The 22,159-nt window shown below is 34.4% G+C and overlaps 1 protein-coding gene across 1 annotated transcript; it reads left to right on the top strand.

Annotated features, from left to right (window-relative positions):
- Window positions 1–21,168: 21,168 nt before the first annotated feature.
- Hsp22 (Heat shock protein 22) lies at window positions 21,169–21,916 on the top strand. The gene has a single exon (XM_073980870.1). It carries the CDS (start codon window positions 21,277–21,279, stop codon window positions 21,772–21,774), a length of 498 nt encoding a protein of 165 aa, XP_073836971.1. The 5' UTR covers window positions 21,169–21,276; the 3' UTR covers window positions 21,775–21,916.
- The last annotated feature ends 243 nt before the right edge of the window (window positions 21,917–22,159 follow it).

The raw sequence follows: 22,159 nt of genomic DNA, 5'->3' as shown, positions 1-22,159 counted from the left end.
AGCATCCACAAAAATAGAGATAGGACGCTGAAATTTTGGGAAAATGCGTCTTTTGTTTGCAGGCAGGTCAAGTTCGATGATGGACTATATCGGTCCACGTTTTGGTATAGCCCCCATATAACGGTACCCCCCGATTTACGGTATTTTGACGTTTTTAGCTACATTTTCAGACCGATTTAGCTATAATTTGACATTTAGGGTTCTTAAGTGTCAAAAAACATATATAACAAAACTTGTGGACATAGGTCCACGTTTTGGTATAGCCCCCATATAACGGTACCCCCCCGGTTTGCGGTATTTTGACGTTTTTAGCTACATTTTTGGACCGATTTAGCTATAATTTGACATTTAGGGTTCTTAAGTATCAATAAACTTATATAACAAAAGTTGTGGACATAGGTCCACGTTTTGGTATAGCCCCCATATAACGGTACCCCCCGATATACGGTATTTTGACGTTTTTAGCTACATTATCAGACCGATGTAGCTATAATTTGACATTTAGGGTTCTTAAGTGTTAATAAACTTATAAATTAGAAGTTGTGGACATAGGTCCACGTTTTGGTATAGCCCCCATATAACGGTACCCCCCGATTTGCGGTATTTTGACGTTTTTAGCTACATTTTCAGACTGATGTAGCTATAATTTGACATTTGGGGTTCTTAAAAGTCAATAAACTTATATAACAAAAGTTGTGGACATAGGTCCATGTATTGGTATAGCCCCCATATAACGGTACCCCCCGATTTGCGGTATTTTGACGTTTTTAGCTACATTTTCAGACTGATGTAGCTATAATTTGACATTTGGGGTTCTTAAAAGTCAATAAACTTATATAACAAAAGTTGTGGACATAGGTCCATGTATTGGTATAGCCCCCATATAACGGTACCCCCCGATTTACGGTATTTTGACGGGTTTAGCTAAATTTTCAGACCGATTTAGCTATAATTTGACATTTGAAGTTCTTATATGTCAATAAACTTATGTGACAAAACTTCTGGACATAGGTCCACGTTTTGGTATAGCCCCCATATAATGGTACCCCCCGATTTACGGTATTTTGACGTTTTTAGCTACATTTTCAGACCGATATAGCTATAATTTGACATTTAGGGTTCTTAAGTGTAACTAAACTTATATAACAAAAGTTGTGGACCTAGGTCCAAGTTTTGGTATATCCCCCATATAACGGTACCCCCGATTTACGGCATTTTGACGTTTTTATCTACATTTTCAGACCGATTTAGCTATCAATTGACATTTAGGGTTCTTAAATGTCAATAAACTTATATAACTAGTGGACATAGGTCCATGTTTTGGAATAGCCCCCATATAACGTTACCGCCCGATTTCAGGTATTTTGAGAATTTTACCAACAAGTTTTAACCGAATTATCTGTAATTTAAACATTTGACATTTGAAATTCTTAGTGGTCACCACACCTCTCCACCAAAAATTGTCAAGAAAGCCCCCATATAACGGTACCTCCCGATTTTCAGTAATTTGATGATTTTAGCTACAATATTAAACCGAACAAGCAGTAATTTGACATTTGAAGTTCTTAGTGGTCACAACCTCTCCATCAAAAATTGTCAACATAGGTCCATGTTCGGATATAGCTCCCATGTAACGGTACCTCCCAATATTCAGTAATTTGGCAATTTTAGCTACAATTTTTAACAGAACTAACTGTAATTTGACATTTGAAGGTTGTAGTGGTCACCACACATCTGCATCAACAATTTTCAACACAGCCCCAATATAACGATACTTCCCTATTTTCGGTACTTTGAGGATTTTACTTAAAATGTTTAACCGAACGTAGGTCCATGTTTTTGTATAGCCCCAAAACAAACCTACGGATTTTCCGTACCTTAGCTTTATTTTTTGGACGAACTTTCTGTAATTTGAAGTTTAAAAGTCAGCAAAAATTCTGCAACAAATATTGTTCATTTAAGTTCATATTTTCGTATAGCCCAGATACCTCCGAACTAGCTGTTAATGACATTTGAAGTTCCCACGTTATGTACCGATTTTCGATATTTTGAGGATTCTAGCTAAATTTTTTAACCGAATTAGGAGTTATTTGACATTAAACGCTCCCATCAAAAACTGTCAACATAGGCCCATGTTTTATTATAACCCCTATATAACAGTACCTCCCAATTTCTAGCCCACCAAAAATTGTCAACAGTTAGATATAGGCGCCATAAAAAAGGGCATCCCGAATGAAGCATTTTATGTACATTATCTGACATTTTAACGTACTCACTTAAAGTTGGGGACAGGAATGAATATTTTATGGTGGAGGGTATGAAAAGTTCGGCCCGGCCGAACTTAATGCTTTTTTACTTGTTTTTTGTTTAGTTGGTATGTTTGTTGTCTTTAAGAATCATTTTAATAAATTACCGTAGCGTTTACATGTAGTGAGGTATTTATCCCAGGTGCCAAATTTTATTGAAGTTCATGGTTGAACAAACCAGGTAAAGTAAATACTACAACAAATACAACTCAACAACAACCACATAGAAATTTGTTTTTGTTTGTAATGTTAGTGTCAACGGTAAATGTAAACAAAATAAGGAAATGACTATGAATTATTGGAATTTAAAAAACTAACATTTTTCACATTTGATTGAATATTTTGGAAAACATGAATGAAAACAAGGTAGATTTTCAATTTGAATGTTTCCATATCATTCCACTAAATGCATACACAGAAAAAATAATTACTGCATTCCAGGAATAGTGTTCATAAAGTCTTGCCAAGGTTCAAATTTCTGCATTTCATGAACGCCTTTCATAAAGCAACAAAATACTGGTTTTATCTGAGAGATTGAAAAAAATTTTTTTTTGGTGAGTTGTTGGTTTTGTTATTATTGACTAACCACCACACACCACCAACCAAATCAGAGACAAATTTTCTTATTATTATTTCTTTTATTTTGTATTATAGTAACTTACCGTTTCTTCTAATGATTTGCACTGTAGTTGTAATCGTCTTGTGAACATAGCAGAACAATACGAACCATATGTACATTAGGGCTATAACCAAAAAAATACCACCACATAGCCGTGTAGAGCATGGAAAACTATTATGAAATTCGGTGTAAATTTTTCTCTATTGCGAAAAAAGTTTCCGCACCAAATGCATTGAAGTTCAGTAATGCATTTTTTAATTTTATCTGCGATAACAACATATTTCCTTTTCATAAAATTTTTTATTTTTTTGTAATCTAATTTAAAATCATTATCAAACCTTTCTGGACCAAATTGTTCTCAATTCGCGCCATTTCGGAGCATATTAGGAACATTTGACACTATTGCAATTTTTGTTTTTTCTTTATAAACTCGTGAATTTTATGTTCATATTTATTGTACCTATCGGACAAGAGAATATGGGGTCATTTGCAACGAATTCGCGAAAGTTACAGGCTGTTTTTGTTGAATTTGCCTGTGAGAATCGTATTTGTTTTCTATAAATATTTTTCAGACAAAGCAAATTTAAAATGTTAAACAGAAAAAATATGAAAAGGGCTTTAGTAATCGCAGTCGGTGCGGAAACTTTTTTCACCGAATCGATTTTAGAAACTCGTTTGCGTTATCAGGACACAATTCCCCACACGGTACTGGTGCTGTATTTTTTTAGTTATAGCCCTATGTAGAAGCACCTTTTCTTTTAGAAGGGGTCCATAAAATCATCCTTGATTTTATGTGGCCCCACTTAAGATTAAAAATATTGAAAAAAAAATCACGAATATATTGCACCACCTAGGATTAAAAATAAATAAATAATATTAATAAATAAAATTAATAAGAAAAAGTACAAAAAAAACTTGACCTGCCTATGCAAAAAAGACACTCGGGTCAAAATTTTAGCGCTCTATCTCAATTATTGCGGACGCTAGAGTGATTACAACAAATGGACAGACAGACGGACATGCCTAGATCGTCTTAGAATTTTATTCTGATCAAGAATATATATGCTTTATAGGGTCGCAAATGATTAGTTCGATGTGTTACAAACAGAAAAACAAATTAAATTATACCCTCCATATTATGGTGGAGGGTATAAAAAAGAACAAATATTTGCACGACCAGTACCATGTGGGGAATTTTGTCCTAATAATGAAAACGCGTTTCTAAGATCGATTCGATAAAAAAAGTTTCCACACCGACTGTGATTATTAAAACCTTTTGATATTTTTTCTACTTAAAATTTTAAACTTGCTTTGTTTGAATAAATATTTATAGAAAATAAATACAATTCTCACAGGCAAATTCAACAAAAACACCCTGTAACTTTCGTGAATTCGTTGCAAATGACCCCATATTCTCTTGTCCGATAGGTACAAAAAATATAAACATAGAATTCACGAGTTTACAAAGAAAAAGCAAAAATTGCAATAGTATCAAAAGTTCCTAATATGCTCCGAAATGGCGCGATTTAAGAACAAATTGGTCCAGAACGCTTTGATAATGATTTTAAATTAGATTACAGAAAAATAAAAATTTTAATGAGAAGCAAATATGTTGTCATAACAGCTAAAATTAAAAAATGCATTACTGAACTTCAATGCATTTGGTGCGGAAACTTTTTTCGCGATAGAGAAAAAATTACACCTTATTTCATAATAGTTTTTCATGCTCTACACAGCTATGTGGTGGTATTTTTGATATTTGCAAAAAAGTGAAAAAAGTTATATCCCTAATGTACATACATACATGTTGAGTCTATCTGCACTAGGTTGAAATATTAGATGTTACCTTTATATTAAAGAAATTACAAATTTGTAGTTGCGAAGTATTTGACTATACGAACTTTGTTTTTTTCGACAACAAACGCACTGTAGTTGTTTGGTTTGTCAGTTAACTAACAACACCGGTAGTTTAGGTATGTTGTTGTGGTGTGTATGTGTGTGGTGTGGCTTGTTGATACATTGCCAATGCTATGGTGAGACGACGAGACCATTCAAAAGAAAACGAGAACAAAGTTGAGATTTACCAAACAAGAGAGGAAAAATGAGAGCAAATAGTGGAATATCGGGAAAAATAGGAAAGTGATTTTGCATCTCATGAAAATCTTACATATTTTTGAAAAAATAGTGGCTTTCGGATGCACATGTATCTTATGTGAGGTACCAGTACAGTATGAAAAAACTACATCACGAATGAAAATATGTAAAAATTCTTAAAATATTTCTTTCTGTGTAATCGAAGATTCACAACTTTCACTTTGTTCATTACGACTTAATGAAGGCGGAATATTGTTTTTATAAGAAACGCTATTTATTGCACCCGTCTTGAAATCTTCTCGTATTTATCGTTGTTTTTTTTTTAATTTAATTCTAACACTTTTTATATTTATTATTTTTTAACATAATGCAGATATGAATTCACATACAAATTTAAAGATCTATGCACACACACACATTTTGGATAATTATGTTATGTACATACTCGAATTTACTAAAGTCACTCTAAAAACCTTTTATAGCTCGTTGCAAAATCATCCTTAGCATATTCGGAAATTTCTACATCTTCAATGAACAAACCAAATAATTAACCCGTAAGGAAATGATCAAAGTCGGGCGAGGCCGACTATATGATACCCTATACCACTGTGAATATGTAAAATATATGTTTCAATGTTTGTTTCTAGACCAAATTCCGTCACACATTCTAAATTTCTTGAAATTTGGACAGATGATTGGTTCATGAAATACCTCGAATCGAATATATATACAGTGGCGGCCATCTAATTAGGGACAATAAATTCAGTTTAATAGATTACTGATTTCTTTTAAAAATGTGAAGATTTTGATGAAATACATTTTCTATATAAGGTATTGCTAGAAGCACTATCGAGTAGCTAGAAGCACACCGAAGTATTGCTATAATCCCTAGTAATGTGCTTTAGGCCTTATTTTCCGTTAATGCAGCAAAGAAATGATATTTATTTCGTTCTTAATAACAAAAATTATATTTTTAGTAACCCCAGACAACATTCCGAGCCATAAACTGCAGTTGCCGCTCCATACTTGGTGTAGATTTCTCCTTAAATTACTTTTTAACCAGTTTGGATGAGTCATTAGGCTGAAAATCCTATTTGAAGGATGAGTTATGAGGCATTTTTAAGGCAACAAAATATGGCAATCTGGTCATTAGGATGCTGACATAATGTAAAAACTGGGCAAAATTTAGATAAGAATCATTTACATGCGCAATTTTTACAAAGGCTGAAAAACACCCAGAATTCATGGAAGCCCCAGGGCTCTTTGTGTTAGCTTTTGTATGGAACAAAGTACATTTTCACATCGAAACCAATCGATATTACTCATTTTTGAGGGAAAAGAAGTTTATATTGCTGGAAAAATTATCCGGTGCATATAAACAAAAAGTTGGTTTAATTGTATAGTTTTAAAATGACACACTCAAATTTTCCTCCATGCCGAACAACTTCAGTTGTTGAAATAAGTGCAAAATATTTTTAACACATTATGTGAGCATGCTAATGATCAGATTACCATATTTTTATACCCTCAGCCTTTAGGCTAAAGAGGGTTTATACACCTTGATACGATGAAAATGTGCCTCATCGAAATAATGGTTTTAGACCCCAAGTATGTTTGGACGAAATGTGTTTCAGACAATTTGGAGTCGATCTAGCCATGTCCGTCCGTCTGTCTGTCTGTCCTGCTGGCTGGAGCGCACGATAACTCTCGAACGAATGAACAGATTCGGTTCAAATTTTGGCTTTCGTAATATTTTGCTCAAACTTAGTTTAAGTTCGAAGATGTGCTACATCGGTCCACTCCTTCCGGTACCTCCCCCACAAAAGTTCGAAAATGTTCGGAAAGTTTGTGCGCACGATAACTCTTGAAGGGAGTGACCGATTTGGTCCATACTTTGTATAGCGTAAACTTTCTATCAGAGTAATACGATGTTCAAATATGAACTCAATCGGTTCACGCCTTCGGGTACCTCCCACACAAAATTTCGGCAAAGTTCAGTTTAGGACCTGCTCTAAAATAGCTTTGATTTTTGTTGTAGCAACTTGTATTCACTGCCCCGCATACGACGGTACAAGTTTCTTCAGGGGCAAGTCCACACTTCCTGAGAAACTAGCCTTAAAGGTGCAAAAAAACACCCTATGACACCGTGTGTAGTGGTTGGAGCGCAAGATAACTCTCGAACGGATCTACTTAGTCGGTCCAAAATGTGGCCTTCGTAATATTTTGTGCAAACTTAGTTTAAGTTCGAAGATAAGCCATAACGGTCCACACCTTCAGGTACCTCCCCCAAAATAGTTAAAAAATGTTCGGAATAATTGTGCGCACGATAACTCTGGATGGGAGTGAGCGATTTGGTCCATACTTTACTCATCCTAATATATTTACCAGATATAAATCAGGTTCGAATATGGACTATAATTGTTTTGTTCAGTCCTTCGGGTACCTCGCATACAAAATTTTGGATAAATTCACTTTAAGACCTGTTTTCGAATCACTTTGATTATTGTTGACGCATCTTGCATTCTCTGTTTCAGTTACGACAGTAAAGGTTTTTTCAGGGGCAAGTCCATACTTCTTGAGAAAACAGCCCGAAAGTTGTAAAAAAAAACCCTATGGCACCATATGTATGTAGTGGCTGTAGAGCTCGAACTGAATACTGCGTTCGTCCAAACTTTGTATATCGTAATATTTCTTCGAATATTAGATGAAATTCGATGGTAGTGCTTATAGGTCCACTGCTTCCGGTACCTCTCCCACAAATGTTTGAAAATATTTGCTAAAATGATAAGCGCAATATCTCACAAACGTATCTACCGATTTGATCTAAATTTTCGATCTCGAAATTTTTTGTTCAAGCTTAGTTTATGTTCAAATTTGGACCCTATCGGTCTAATACTTGGGGTACCACTCATACAAATGTTCAACACATTTTTGTAGTTGAGGGTCTGTTCTAGGATCCTTTGGACATTTTTACCTAGTGGCCGATATTATGCTTTTCGTAGGCTAGTATGGTACAAAAGCCCTATCTATCGATATCCCCCGCAAATTTGTGAGCTTTAATCCAATCCATTTTTTTTTTTTTTGGAAAAAAGTATTTCAATCCACACAGGCTGAGGGGATATCTCTGTCGGCAAAGCCGACCGATACTTTTTTACTTGTTTGATTTAAAAAACCTCATATCTCATCCTTAAAATAGGATTTTCACCAATCGGGTTAATAAGTAATTTAATAATAAATGTACACCCCGTATGGAGCGGTAATTGCAGTGTATGGTTCGGAAGAACCGTTTCTACAGAGTTCGTATGTTCTAGAAAGTTGTTTATTGAGATCTAAAGAACATTTTTCTAGTTGGTTGTTTGCTTCAGTTTTGATCGGTTTGATATCTGCAGACTAAAATCCGAGAAAAAAAAAATATAATGGAAATTTGACCTTGACGAGTTTGAACTTGAAGATGAAGTTGAATGGATTTTATGTGTTCACGATTATTATTCTTTAGGACGAGAGCTACAACCTTGCCTCCACGAGTAGTCCCAATTTCCAATTAGAAGATATGTGCCTGACAAAATGATCTCTTTGGCATCAAAGGCTCAAGTCTTAGGGAGCTCATAACTGCAAAATTTGAAGTGAAAGGAAAAAACGTCGTGACACGTGTCTTCTTATTATTGGTCTTCTATCACGCTGCGGTCTTATGGTTAATAATTTTCGTGTCGCATAGTGTTATTATAAAAGATCGAGTACACACTTATCGATGAAAATAAACATACATATTTATAAATTAATTAATGGCTGATGGCCTACGCTGCTAATGCTATTCTCCAAATTTATCTTATATTTATATAAGATAAATTATATAAATAAATAAATTAATCTAATATATAAAAGACAATGTGTGTATGTTACTATGTTTGTATGTTTGTATGTTCCGAATAGACTCAAAAACGGCTGAACGGATTTTCTTGAAAATTTCAGATAATTTACAGGGAACACCGGTGGTGAAAATAGGCTATATATTTTCTTGAATGGTCGTCGCGGAAGTGAAATATCGCGGTCATTCCAAATTATTCAAAAACGAAAAGACTCAAAAACGGCTGAATAGATTTTTTGGAAAATTTCCGATAATGTACTGGGAACACCGGTGGTGAAAATAGGCTATATATTTTCTTAAATGGTCGTCGCGGAAGTGAAATATCGCGGTCATCCTAAATTATTCAAAAATGTACTATTTCAGATAGTATAGCAAATTTTAGTAAGCGTGACTATAAAACCGCTATAACACTGGGTTCTATGTGTGGGATAACGCGGTCAACGCCATATATTGGAATACAGTAAAATCCCGATAACTTGAGATGTAACGATAAAGCAATTCCGAAAAATCGATTGGGAAATCTTATAAAATGTTGTATGTGAAGTTTTTAGGTCTGAGAATAGGTCGTAATCTATTTAACCCGCTAAGTGTAGTGACCGGTGGTCCTCCCCACAATTTTTTAAGAAAACCGCGAAATTCAAGATACTTTTTATACCCTCAGCCTTTAGGCTAAGGAGGGTATATACACTTTGATACGATGAAAATGTGCCTCATCGAAATAATGGTTTTAGACCCCAAGTATGTTTGGACGAAATGTGTTTCAGACAATTTAGAGTCGATCTAGCCATGTCCGTCCGTCTGTCTGTCTGTCTGTCTGTCCTGCTGGCTGGAGCGCACGATAACTCTCGAACGGATGAACCGATTCGGTTCAAATTTTGGCTTTCGTAATTTTTTGTCTAAACTTAGTTTAAGTTCGAAGATGGGCTATATCGGTCCAGTCCTTCCGGTACCTCCCCCACAAAAGTTCGAAAATGTTCGGAAAATTTGTGCGCACGATAACTCTTGAAGGGGGTAACCGATTTGATTCATACTTTGACCATCGTGAAATATATACCAGACTTAGATGTGGTTCCAATATGGACTCAATCGGTCTACTCCTTCTGGTACCTCCCACACAAAATTTTAGATAAGTTCAGTTTAGGACCTGCGCTCGAATCGCTTTGATTTTTGTTTTAGCAACTTCTATTCACCGCCCCCTACACGACGGTAAAAGTTTCATCAGGGGCAAGTCCATACCAGAGGTCCGCAAAATGCCACTCGCTTTTAATGCATATTCGCGATTTCGTGCTTTTTTCATTGCTTGCTATTGCCATCTCTGTTTAATGCTATTGCTTGCTTTGCCTTTACTTTCACGAGTGTGTGCCAATTGCACACACACAACACACTACAAGAGCTCGTTGCCTTTTTTTTTGCACGCTGCCTTCGAAAAAGCACGTTGCATTACAAAAATCAGTAGATATTTCTGGTCAAATTTACATGTTAATAAACATAAAAAAATTAATGTTGAGACAATAAAAATAATTACTAGTTTAGTTTATCCTATTATTAAAGAAACTCAAAGAAAAAGCGAAATTTGGAAAATGTATTCATTTATTCAAACAGAAGATGGTACGATACTGTGTGGTGGTATGCAGTATTGTGCATACTGCATTTGCGAATAGAGTGAATACAAATGTAAAAGCAAGCAAGCATGCACTAAAGCAGTGAATCATTTTTTGGGGTGAATCTGCTTTTTGCACATTCATATTTTTATATGCAAGGCACTGCACTATTCGCTTTTGGGAAAAGGCAATAGAGTGTGCCTTTTATATGCATTTTGCGGACCTCTGGTCCATACTTCCTGAGAAAATAGCCTGAAAGTTGCAAAAAAACCCCAATGACACCGTGTGAGATGGTTGGAGCGCAAGATAACTCTCGAACGGATCTGACGATTCGGTCCAAAATTTGGCCTTAGTAATATTTTGTCCAAACATAGTTTAAGTTCGAAGATAAGCCATATCGGTCCACTCCTTCAGGTATCTCACCCACAAAAGTTCAAAAATGTTCGGAAACATTGTTCGTACGGTAACTTTTGGAGGGAGTGGCCGAATTGGTCCATACTTTACACATCTTAATATATCTATCAGATATAGATCAGGTTCAAATATGGACTATATTTGTCCACTTCATCCAGTATCTCCCAAACAAAATTTCGGATAAGTTCACTTTAAGACCTGCTATCGAATCACTTTGATTTTTGTTGAAGCAACTTGCATTCGCTGCCTCAATTACGACGGTAAAAGTTTTTTTCAGGGGCAAATCCACACTTCTTAAGCAAACAGCCGGAAGGGAGTAAAACCCCCCTAGTGGCACCATATGTAGTGGCTGGAGATCGACTTCCATAATGGTCAACGTCGATCCATTCCTTTAAGTATTTCTTCCGCAAAAGTTCTGCTCTTTAATCTAATCAACATTTTTGTCGGTTCATACGTCCAAATATTTTAAAACCCTCTAAATACATACGTTTTTTGGGAAATAATTGTTTCAATATACACAGGCTGAGGGTATATCTCTGTCGGCCAAGCCCACTGATAGTTTTTTTTACTTGTTAATATATTGTTTACAAATTGTTTGCAATGCTATGGTAATTACTGTCTTGACCCTGAATGGTCGTCGCGGAAGTGACATATCGCGGTCATCCCAAAATTTTCAAAAATGTATTATTTCAATTAATTAGAACGTTCGTAAGCTGTTTTTATACGACTAAGAGTAGTGACCGGTGGTCCTCCCCTACAATGTTTTTAATAAAATCTGAAATCGCGGTCATCACAAAGTTTTCAAAAATGTATTATTTCAATTAATATACATAACTTTAGTAAGCGTGACACAAAAATGATATAAACACTAGCTTGAACAAGTGGTAGTGGCCGGAGGTAGTGACCGGAGGTTCTCCTTCAAAATTAAAAAAAAAATCTGAAGTCCATGATATTTTTGAACGTATTGTATACAGATTGTTTGCAATACTATTGTAATACTGTCTTGACCCTGAATGGTCTTCGCGGAAGTGAAATATCATGGTCATCACAAAATGTTCAAACAATTATTATTTCAGATAATATACATAATTTTGTAAGTGTGCATAAAAAACGCTACAGACCCTGAACACTTAACAATAAGTGGGATAGCTCGATCAACTCCACATTTTGGAATACAGTGAAATCCCGATAACTTGAGATGTCACTAGACCGAAATTCCAGAAAAATGGTTGGACATCAGACAAAGTTATTGATATACAAAACAATATCATCATTAGAATCAGAATACCGCGATAGTGTCCGATTTTTGAAAATATTACAATTACGGATAAAATCTCAAAATGTGGGAAGTGAAACTTCATGAGCATTGATTTCAGTTTATAGTTTATAGAAGTAATTTTTAATGAATTATATAAATAGTGCCATACATATACCGAAGGAACATACATTTTGCTGAGGGGTATTTTACCATGCAATAGTGGTAAAATAGAGCGTGAAGAAAAAAGGCGTTACGTTCGATCGGGCTGAATGAGGTTAAATCCACCAAAAATAGCAAAATTAGTCGCCACCGTTCTATGGGACCTATGTATATCAAAACGAGGACGTATACTGAAAATTTTCTGCAAGACTGTTTACGACCCCCAACAGTGGCTATATCTCCGAACTATCGAAAATCGGGAGGTACTGTTTTTTGGGAGATATATCAAAACGTGAATCTATAGCTGTTGCATACCGAGCGCAAAGAAAAAGGCGTGTCTTTCGGTCGATCCGAATATTTATGCTCTCATCTTTAAATTATATTAAAACCAGATTACAGCCATTTTGGTGTGATAATGATGTTAAATCCTAAAAAAATAGTGAAAATCAGCCGGTACCGTTCTATGGGAGCTATGTATATCAAAACGTGGACCTATACTGACAATTCTCTGCAGTAATATTTATGACCCCAACCGAGACCAACAAACCAATATATAGCAATGTTAATTGACCTGCACCGACCATTATATGTGGGTCACAAAGCGCTTTAAACTGTCCATTTATGGTGAAGGGTATAATAAAAGAGATTTTATATCTTAAATTTGGGAGATACCATTACATGGAATTTATGTCAAAACATTGACATCAATACTGGACAGATAACTAAAGTTTACACAGAGAACCCAAACAACGGGCCAGCAACGCGGACCGGGTCAGCTAGTTAATTAATAAAAATGTTTCTAAATACATCTATTTTTTTTCTCAAATTTAACTTTTATGTTCTCAATAAATTAAACTATCTAGAAAGTGAAAGAAACACATAAATATTAACACGTTCCAGATAGCTCTTTGTCTAAGATACATACATGCTAGTCCAGACATTGGGATAGGTTAGTAACAAACAAATTGTAAAAGAGAATTGCGCACGAATTCGATGTTTAATACTCGGAACACCACAAATAGAAACAAACACTATTCTCTTCTGAATTGAAATTACGAGAGCATTTCAAACTGAAATTGAAATTTTCAATATACATTCAAAAAAATGCGAGCAAACACTTTTTCATGGCAAGAACTTGATTTTGCCTCTCTTAGAAGAGAGTATAATGCCAGAAAGTACTTCAATATTCTCGAACAAAAAAAGATGGGGTGAATGAACACTTCTGTTTGTGTTTTGTGAAATAAATTAAACGTGGTGGTTGGCGTATCTTTTTACTGACCTACCCCAATGCTGTGACTTAGAACGTTAACTGACTGATGACATTAGCATGGCTAAGATTTATAAATAAACAAACAATAAATAAACAAATAAATGAAAATCAGAAAATCATTAGTCATGTGATATTTTAAAAACGTATTTTGGATAAAAATAAACATGTTTGTATGTTTATAAATAAAGATAACATTTCATCATAAATTGTGAAATAAATAAATAATTAATTATAACAATTTTGTTTCCCTTATGATTTCGAAAAAAAATAGTAAAATTAGTAGATTCTTGCAGGTTCTGGAACATAGCAAATGTTAATCGTATGCATCTCTCTGGAAAATGACTTTAAGCGGTTTAAGGCCTTAAGAAAAATTCATTCTTGACAAAAATTATAATTTTTGGCATAATGTCTTACCAAAAATATTTCAATGTTCAAGTAAACCAAAATGTTGTTAATTATACCTTCAGCATTTGTGCTAACGAGGGTATATACACTTTCATACGGACAAAATGTGCCTCATCGAAATAATGGTTTTACACTCCAAGTATGTTTGGACGAAATACGCTTCAGGCCATTTGAAGTTGATTTAGCACTGTCCGTCCGTCTGTCTGTCTGGCTGGAGCGCACGTTAACTCTCAAACGGATCAAGCGATTCGTTTTAAAATATGGCTTTTGTATATTTTGTCCAAACTCAGTTTAAGTTCGAAGATGGGTTATATGGGACCACTCCTTCCGGTACATCCCCCACAAAAGGTCGAAAATGTTCAAAAAATGTGTGAGCACGATAACTCTTGAAGGAAGAAACCGATTTGGCTCATAATTTGCACATCGTGGAATTTCTACCAGACTTAGATGAGGTTCCAATATGGACTCCATCAGTCCACTTCTTCGAATACCTCCCACACAAAAGTACGGAAAAGTTCAGTTTAGGATCTACTGTCGATGCTCTTTGATTTTTGTTGTAACAACCCCCATACGACGGTACAAGATGCATCTGGGGCAAGTCCATACTTCATATGCAATTAGCCTAAAAAGTGCAAAACACGGAACGTATCTGTAGATTTGGTTCAATATTTGGCCTTCGTAATATTTTGTCCAAACTTAGTATAAGATCGAAGATAAGCTATATCGGTCCACACCTTCAGGTACCTCCCCCACAAAAGTTCTTGAAGGAAGTCCTTACTTTACACATCCCAATATATATACCATATATAGATCAGGTCCGAATATGGACTATATTTATTCACTCCTTCGGGTACCTTTCCTACAAAATTTCGGATAAGTTTACTTTAAGCCCAGCTCTCGAATCACTTTGATTTCTGTTGAAGCAACTTGCATTCGCTGACTCAATTACGACGGGAAATGCTTTTTCAGGGGCAAATCCATACTTCTTTAGAAAACAGCCCAAAAGGTGACCAAACTTAGTTTCAGTTCGAAGATTGGCAAAAACTTCTTGACTTCCCTCCAATATTTAAAAAATTTCACTTAAATGGTATGCACGATATCCCTTGAACGGGGCAACCAAATTTATCCAAACTTTAGATCTCCCAATATTTTGTCCAAATTTAGTTTAATTTCTAAAATGGCCGATATTGGTCTTCTCTTTATGTTACCTCCCCCACAAAAGTTCTGTCGATCTGTCCGTAAATGAAAGTTTTAATTCACATAGGCTGAGGGTATATCTCTGTCGGCAAAGCAGACTGATACTTTTTTTTAACATTTAAATACAAAAAAAAATTATATATCGCTCATTTACTCATAGCGTGGCATAAATAAAAAATATGTTTTCTGAGTTGGCAATTTATGTTTTTTCTACGACTTCTACTTTATCCTGTGTTAAATTTTTATGTTGATAACTCTAAAACTCTACGAACTGTAGGTCGTTTCCTAAAAAGTTTTCTCATAGCCTCAATAAGTAAGTTCTTCTTCATGATGGGATCTCTCAAATAAAACGGTTGTCGTTTATTGTTAGCATTATTAATTTAAATGTAAGCATTTTATTTGAGAGATCCCATCACGTAGAAGAATATACTATGAGAAAAATATTTTCCAGTTTTGTGCATTTATAAAAAAAACTGTTACTGTTAGACCTATTATATACATTGACAAAATTAGGAGTCTACTTTTAATACATTTTTTGACTAACCAAATTACATTGGGCAGAAAATTTAGATAAAAACTTTAAAATGCCTGAAATCGTGTGGTACCTTTATATGGGTGCTATAGGAAAAATAGACCCATAGTTGTTTTAGTTTCATATTCAAGTATTATCATCCAAATCTGAAAAGTGTGTAAAGTTTTAGTTCGATTGGTCTGTATCTGTGTTAAAAATTACTGACTAGATTTGAACCGACAACAAAGCAAGTTAAACAAAACACTGTAAAAATAGTAACTTCTTGCAGTTTCTGGAACAGAGCAATGCGTGATGGTGTAGGTCATCACATAGTCGACCCCGCCCGACTTTGATCCTTTCCTAACTGGTTTAACATTCAAATAGTGTTGCGCATGATAATTATTATGATTTTTTAGGTAATAATTATCATACGCACTACTGCACTATGGACCCAATGACAGATTTTTGAGGCAACAAGTCACTGGAAGCAGCTGGAGCTTTCACATTTCGTTCCCATGTTTAAAATGAGCATAAAAATACATCTGCAAAATTTGGAAAATTTGGAATCGATATAGATATAGCTTTCATATATATGTTTCATCCGATTTTATCCAATTTTATATTTAAGCCGTACAAAGGTCACAATTTTCATCGGATGGCTTTTAAGTTTGATATGGTAGATACTGTTCTATTTAGAATCTTGATCGGTTCAGATTTATATATCAACATATATATAGAAAAGTCTTAAGTATGCCGTGATGTTCGAAATTGCTTGGCCGAATTTGACAAAATTTTGTTTGTAGATTCATTAGGTCTGAAAATAGATCGTACCTCCTCCCCTCCCCACAATGTGTTTTAGCCAAACGCGAAATCTGAGAGATTATTAGACGTATTGGTATACAAAACAATAGTAATTGTGACCTATATCATTAATTTTTGTTTTGGAAGTAGAATACCGCGATCTCGTCCGATTTTTGAAATATTTATAATTACAGGTTAAGATCTCGAAATTTAGTAGGTGTTTGTAGTCCCAGCTCGTATAACTCGGATAAGATTACTATCAAATTTGGCGACTTGTGTCACATTAAGCATCATCCCATCCAGTCCAATACTTTAAAATATCTAAATTTTTAAATGTCACGCTATATGTGAATAGATTTCTATAAGTTTCCGGTTCCTTCCGGGGATAAAATTCTACCAGATATACAGTTGCGTGCAAAATAATAGCAGTGCGGAACTGCTATGTACGAAAATTGCAATAAACTGCTATAAATCCTTAAAGGAATTTAATTATCTGCATCAGGCGAATGCTTATAAGGTTCCAGACCTCACGGGCTAAAATATTTTACATAAATATGCAACTATTAAGAAACAACATTGAAGTTTTCTGCTCGGGAAGGTTTTTTCGTGTGCAAAATAATAGCAGTGCAAGTAAGCCAAGTAAAATGAACATGTTAAAAGCTATTTATTTATAACTTTTTACAGTTGAAAAGTAGTTTGGAATGAAAATAAGACGAAATACTGACAATACGTGCACAAATGTGGATCATCACTGCCTTTAGTGTGTAGGTGCATACTTTACAATGTTTGTACTTGTAAACTTACATCACCTTTTCTTTGAATTTTAAATTGACAGAAAAATACTTTTTTCTTTTTGAAATTATAATTTTCAGTTCTTGTATTTCATTCGAACCAAATATACGTTTTGTTACTTTTTTATAAATGTGCCTTTGTTTCAATTAAAAATACATAAACCTCGCACAAGTGCATTGCATCACTGCAGTCCACATGGTCATAAACATAAAAAATAAAATTTTTCAAGAAAAAACTTACCACATAGTGGAAGATATCGGTGGTATTTTCTCAAAAATTTTTTGTAATGGCCGAAAATCATCGCACGTGTCCTCGAAACAACTAATATCCATAGTACGGATACTATTTTTGGAATTTTATATAAAAATAATCTAACAAAGCGAAGGAAATAAGACCAAATCTTTTAGAAACGTGCTTAAATCCCATTTTTATGTATTAGCTTGGTCAAAATTTTTGTTATCCAGAGCTAGATCTACAAGTTTGCCAAACGTCCAAAAATGAAAATCCAATCGGTTTCCGAGAATCTTTTTGTGCTTTAGAAAGTTGTTTACTGAAATCTTAACTACATTTTTGTAGTCGACTGTATCCTTAATTTTTGGGCGGTTCGGTATCTGTGGACCGGAATCGGAGAAAAAAGTATAAAAATCGAATATTTTCAAAAGTTTTTGGCTATTTTCACATTTAAGAACCGGTCATAGACATTTCATATGTTCCAGAAAGTTGTTTGCTGATATCTTTGCTACATTATTGTGGTCCATTGTTTTCTTGAATTTTGAATGGTTTAGTATCTATGGAGCAGGAACCGAGAAAAGAGAATAAAAATCGCATTTGATTTGCTATTTTGGCCAACCGTTTCTAGAAAGTTGTTTACTAAGATCTAAGGTACATTTTTCTGTTTGGTTGTTTGCTTCACTTTTGATCGGTTTGATATCTGTAGACTAAAATCCGAGAAAAAAATTTAAAGGGAAATTTGACCTTGACGATTTTGACCTTGAAGGTAAAGTTGAATGGATTTTATGTGTTCGCAATTATTATTCTCTAAGACGAGAGCTACAACTTTTCTTCTACGAGTAAATCCAAATTCTTAGCGGTTTAGAAGATATGTGTCTGACAAAATGATCCCTTTTTGACATCAAGGCCTCAGGTCTATGGGGGCCCATAACCGCGAATGTTGAAGCGATAGGGAAAAACGCCGGGATACATGTCTTCTTATTTTTGGTCCTCAATCCCCCTGCGGTGTCAGAATATGGCTAACAATTTTCGTGTAGCACAGTGTAGGTTGAAATATCTTTCTTCGATTTCTTTATTTTTGATAAACGTTATAAACCCAGCAAAATGTTCGATGCCAAAGATGTCATTCAATCATGGGTGCAAGTGATCTGGCATGTCATCTTTTTAGTATCTTCATCGATGAATTTTATATGAGCGTGGACCCCAAAAGGTGCTATTCATTTTTGAATCCAAAGCATGTCATTTACACCAATGCTTTGACATGTCATATTTCCCAATGCTTTGGCATGTCATTTCCACCAACGCTTTGGCATGTCATTTTCACCAACCCTTTGTAATGACATTAACATTACGACGAGAGTTTTAACTACGTTGGTTGTGATATCGAGTCTCCGACAACATCAAGCCTATTGTACATAATTAATCGTAAAAACACAAAATTCATCTCTATTGGATTGATGGAATGGGTTCAAATGATGATGAAAAGATCGGATCTTTCACGACATTCTTTGCATTGGTTCAAATGCTAATGAAAAAATCGGATCTTTCACGATTACGTTTGAACCAATGCAAAAGATGCCATGAAATCACGTCATCGCTTCCTTCAAATTTTGCTGGGAATAGTTATTACAGCAGGATTATTACAATAAAGAAAGTATTCAGCATGGTTTATATGAAAACCGTCAGCTGGAATTCGATTGATTTATGTTGACATTATATTTTTGTTTTCTTGATGATTCAATAATTAAATTCTTTTATTAAAGTATATCTATAGATTTGAGCTTCTTTTAAGAATTTGCATAAGTTAACCCAACAAAAATCTTCACCACCATTTAAGATTGTGATTATTTCATTATGTAGCAATTCAAATTTGTGGAAGTATTTGAACCGTATGTTTTTCAATATCGGACAGCGACCAATGAAATGAACTAGTGTTTCATCTTCTAGCGTAATGTTTTCTTGACTGTAGTTTTTGCAATAAAGGGACCGATATTTAGATCAAGAACTCTGTATATTCTATGTTCGCTTCGCATAGCTTTTTGAATGTGTAGGTTAAGAGATCTGTTTTTCATTTCCTCCAACAGTTTATGACTTGATTCTATCCAATATTGCTTGCCCATTTTGATATTTCTGCTGTCGACATTATGCTCTTGCAGTTGCTGCTTGAAATCTTGGAACCATGACAAATTTTTATTTGATAGCTGAAGAGCAAGTATATGAGGCAGTCTGTGATTCTGGAGATCAAATAATACTTTGGCCAAATATTGCAAATGAAGAGAGTATGTGTAGGTATATCCTGGTTCGTATCTAGTCACCAATGCGATTATATAATTCGGGGTATTTTCTGGTAGTCCTAATATTCGCTTAAAGTAATATCGGTACAGTTTTTCCAAATTCCTCGAAATGTGAAACTCCCCATATCTGAGCTCCGTAACAATATATTGAAACAGCTAGAAAGAGTTTACATTTTGCTGCTAATTTTTTCTTTCTTATTATTATTATTAAGTGGTTCAAAGTGTCAAGAAAATATTCCCGTTACTGCTTTATTCAAATATATGACTTGACAAAATAGACTTTTTGCCTCAGAAACCTGCCATAGTACACTGTTTGAAAAATAAAAAAATATTAAATACCTATTTGTAATAAATAGACCAAATAAAGACAAAGATTAAACCAAAAAATTAAAACACAAAAAATTCCATAACGCATTCATGTTTAAAAATTTTATATTTTTCCCATTTTGAAGGCTCACTTAATCAATTTTTGTAATAGTAAATGCCTATTTTTACCGGCCAAAGACTAAGTATTTGCCTCAAAACTTCTATAACGTACTTTGTCTAAATGAGCTTAAACGTATTATTTGATAAGATAAAATTAAAAAAATTTTAAATAGAAACGTAAACACAGACCAACCACGATGCTATTATTTTTCCTGCAGCTATATGTATGTAACGTCAATAACAATAAATGCCATAATAAAAAATGTAAACGGTAACAAATTTTAGATATTTTTTTACATTTTGCTTCGTTGAAGGCGTTTGCGATTGTTCACTGATTAAAGAGACAACAACTAAAATCATTTTATTACATACTTACATATATAGAAGTATGCAAAAAAAACATTTTTGCTCCATTTCTATTAAATTTTAACAATAAATATTAATTTTATAATTGTAACTTTTTTCAGTTGGATATGCAAGACATTTGTAAATAACTAGAAAAGATCATGAATGTAACGTAATAATAAAATTAATTATTTTTAAAACATTTAAATATTTACATTGTAAATAAATATGCATTCTAAATGCACATATGCATATACCGACGTACAAAGTTTTCCTGAATTTTCGGCCAATAACCTAGAAAATCTCAGTATATTTTCTAAAATCAATAAAGTTGCAGTTATCTCTTGACTGGGAGAACAAATTCACTGCACATGACATCTACCACATCGGTCTCTCGTTGACTCATTCAATTCGAAAAGCTTTGAGCAAGTTCGAGATATTTCCCTGTGAAAATTCCAGATAAGAGTTGAATACAAAAAAAGAGAAATTGTTGGGTCACACAAAGAGACGATAACTTGCAATTCGCCAATAAGAGGTAAGTATAAAAAGGCATGACCAGCTAAGAGCCGCAGTCATTTGAAAACACACCAAATAATAAATCATAACATTAGCGTTAAAAAACAAGTTCATAGAAAAAGCACTACTTTCGATCGCAAACACATCGTTATCAGATATAATTAAAAACAAAATGCGTACTCTACCGATTTTATGGCGTATGGCTGAGGATTTGAGACGTTTGGCTATGCCTTCGTCCCCCTTCTTCGAGTATCCATGGACGACAAGTTATCGATGGGCTCCATTTGCCCACATGAATCGAATGTTGGAAGAGGATATGAGCAAATTCAACAAAGATGGCTATCAAGTATCCATGAATGTTTCGGAATTCAAGCCGGAAGAGCTAAGTGTTAAAGTGGTGGATAACAGCGTCATAGTTGAAGGCAAATCTGAACAGCATCACGATAATGAAGGTGGTTATATTTCCCGTCATTTTGTACGCCGTTTCACTCTGCCAAAGGGATATGAATCTGATAATGCTATATCTACCCTGACATCAGATGGTATTCTAACCGTTAGTGTGCCAAAGCCGCAAATAGAAGAAAAGGCCCGTGAGATCCCCATACAACGCACTGAAACGGCTTCTATTAAATCTGGCGAAGAGGCGAAAAGTTCGGAGAATAAAAAATAATTTAATGGAAACCAAAACCATAAATACATAAATATTGGACTGATATAGTTTGTAGATAGTTAATGTAGTATTTGTTTAATTGTTTCTTAAGTAGTATTATGAATAATAAATAAAACAAAATATGTTCGTTTATATAAGCAGAGATTGATTACTTTTTATTTATAAAACTTCTTGAGGAATATAATTATACATACACTGACATTTAAGAACTCCCGATAAATATTCATAAAAATTTATAATAATTATAATTGTATAGTGTCCAAGGCACTAGATACCATGGGGCAGTGGCAAGCACGTCCGCCTTGCATTCAGAAGTTCATTGGTTCAATCCCTGACCAGAACATCAACATTTTCGGCGATGGCAAATTCTTTTAGTGTAATGCAG

Source organism: Musca autumnalis, unplaced genomic scaffold (assembly GCF_047663935.1).
Source record: "Musca autumnalis isolate F117 unplaced genomic scaffold, ASM4766393v1 scaffold_4, whole genome shotgun sequence".
Classification (NCBI taxonomy): domain Eukaryota; kingdom Metazoa; phylum Arthropoda; class Insecta; order Diptera; family Muscidae; genus Musca; species Musca autumnalis.
Note: the sequence above shows the minus strand (reverse complement) of the source record. Positions and strands in the feature narration are given on the sequence as shown.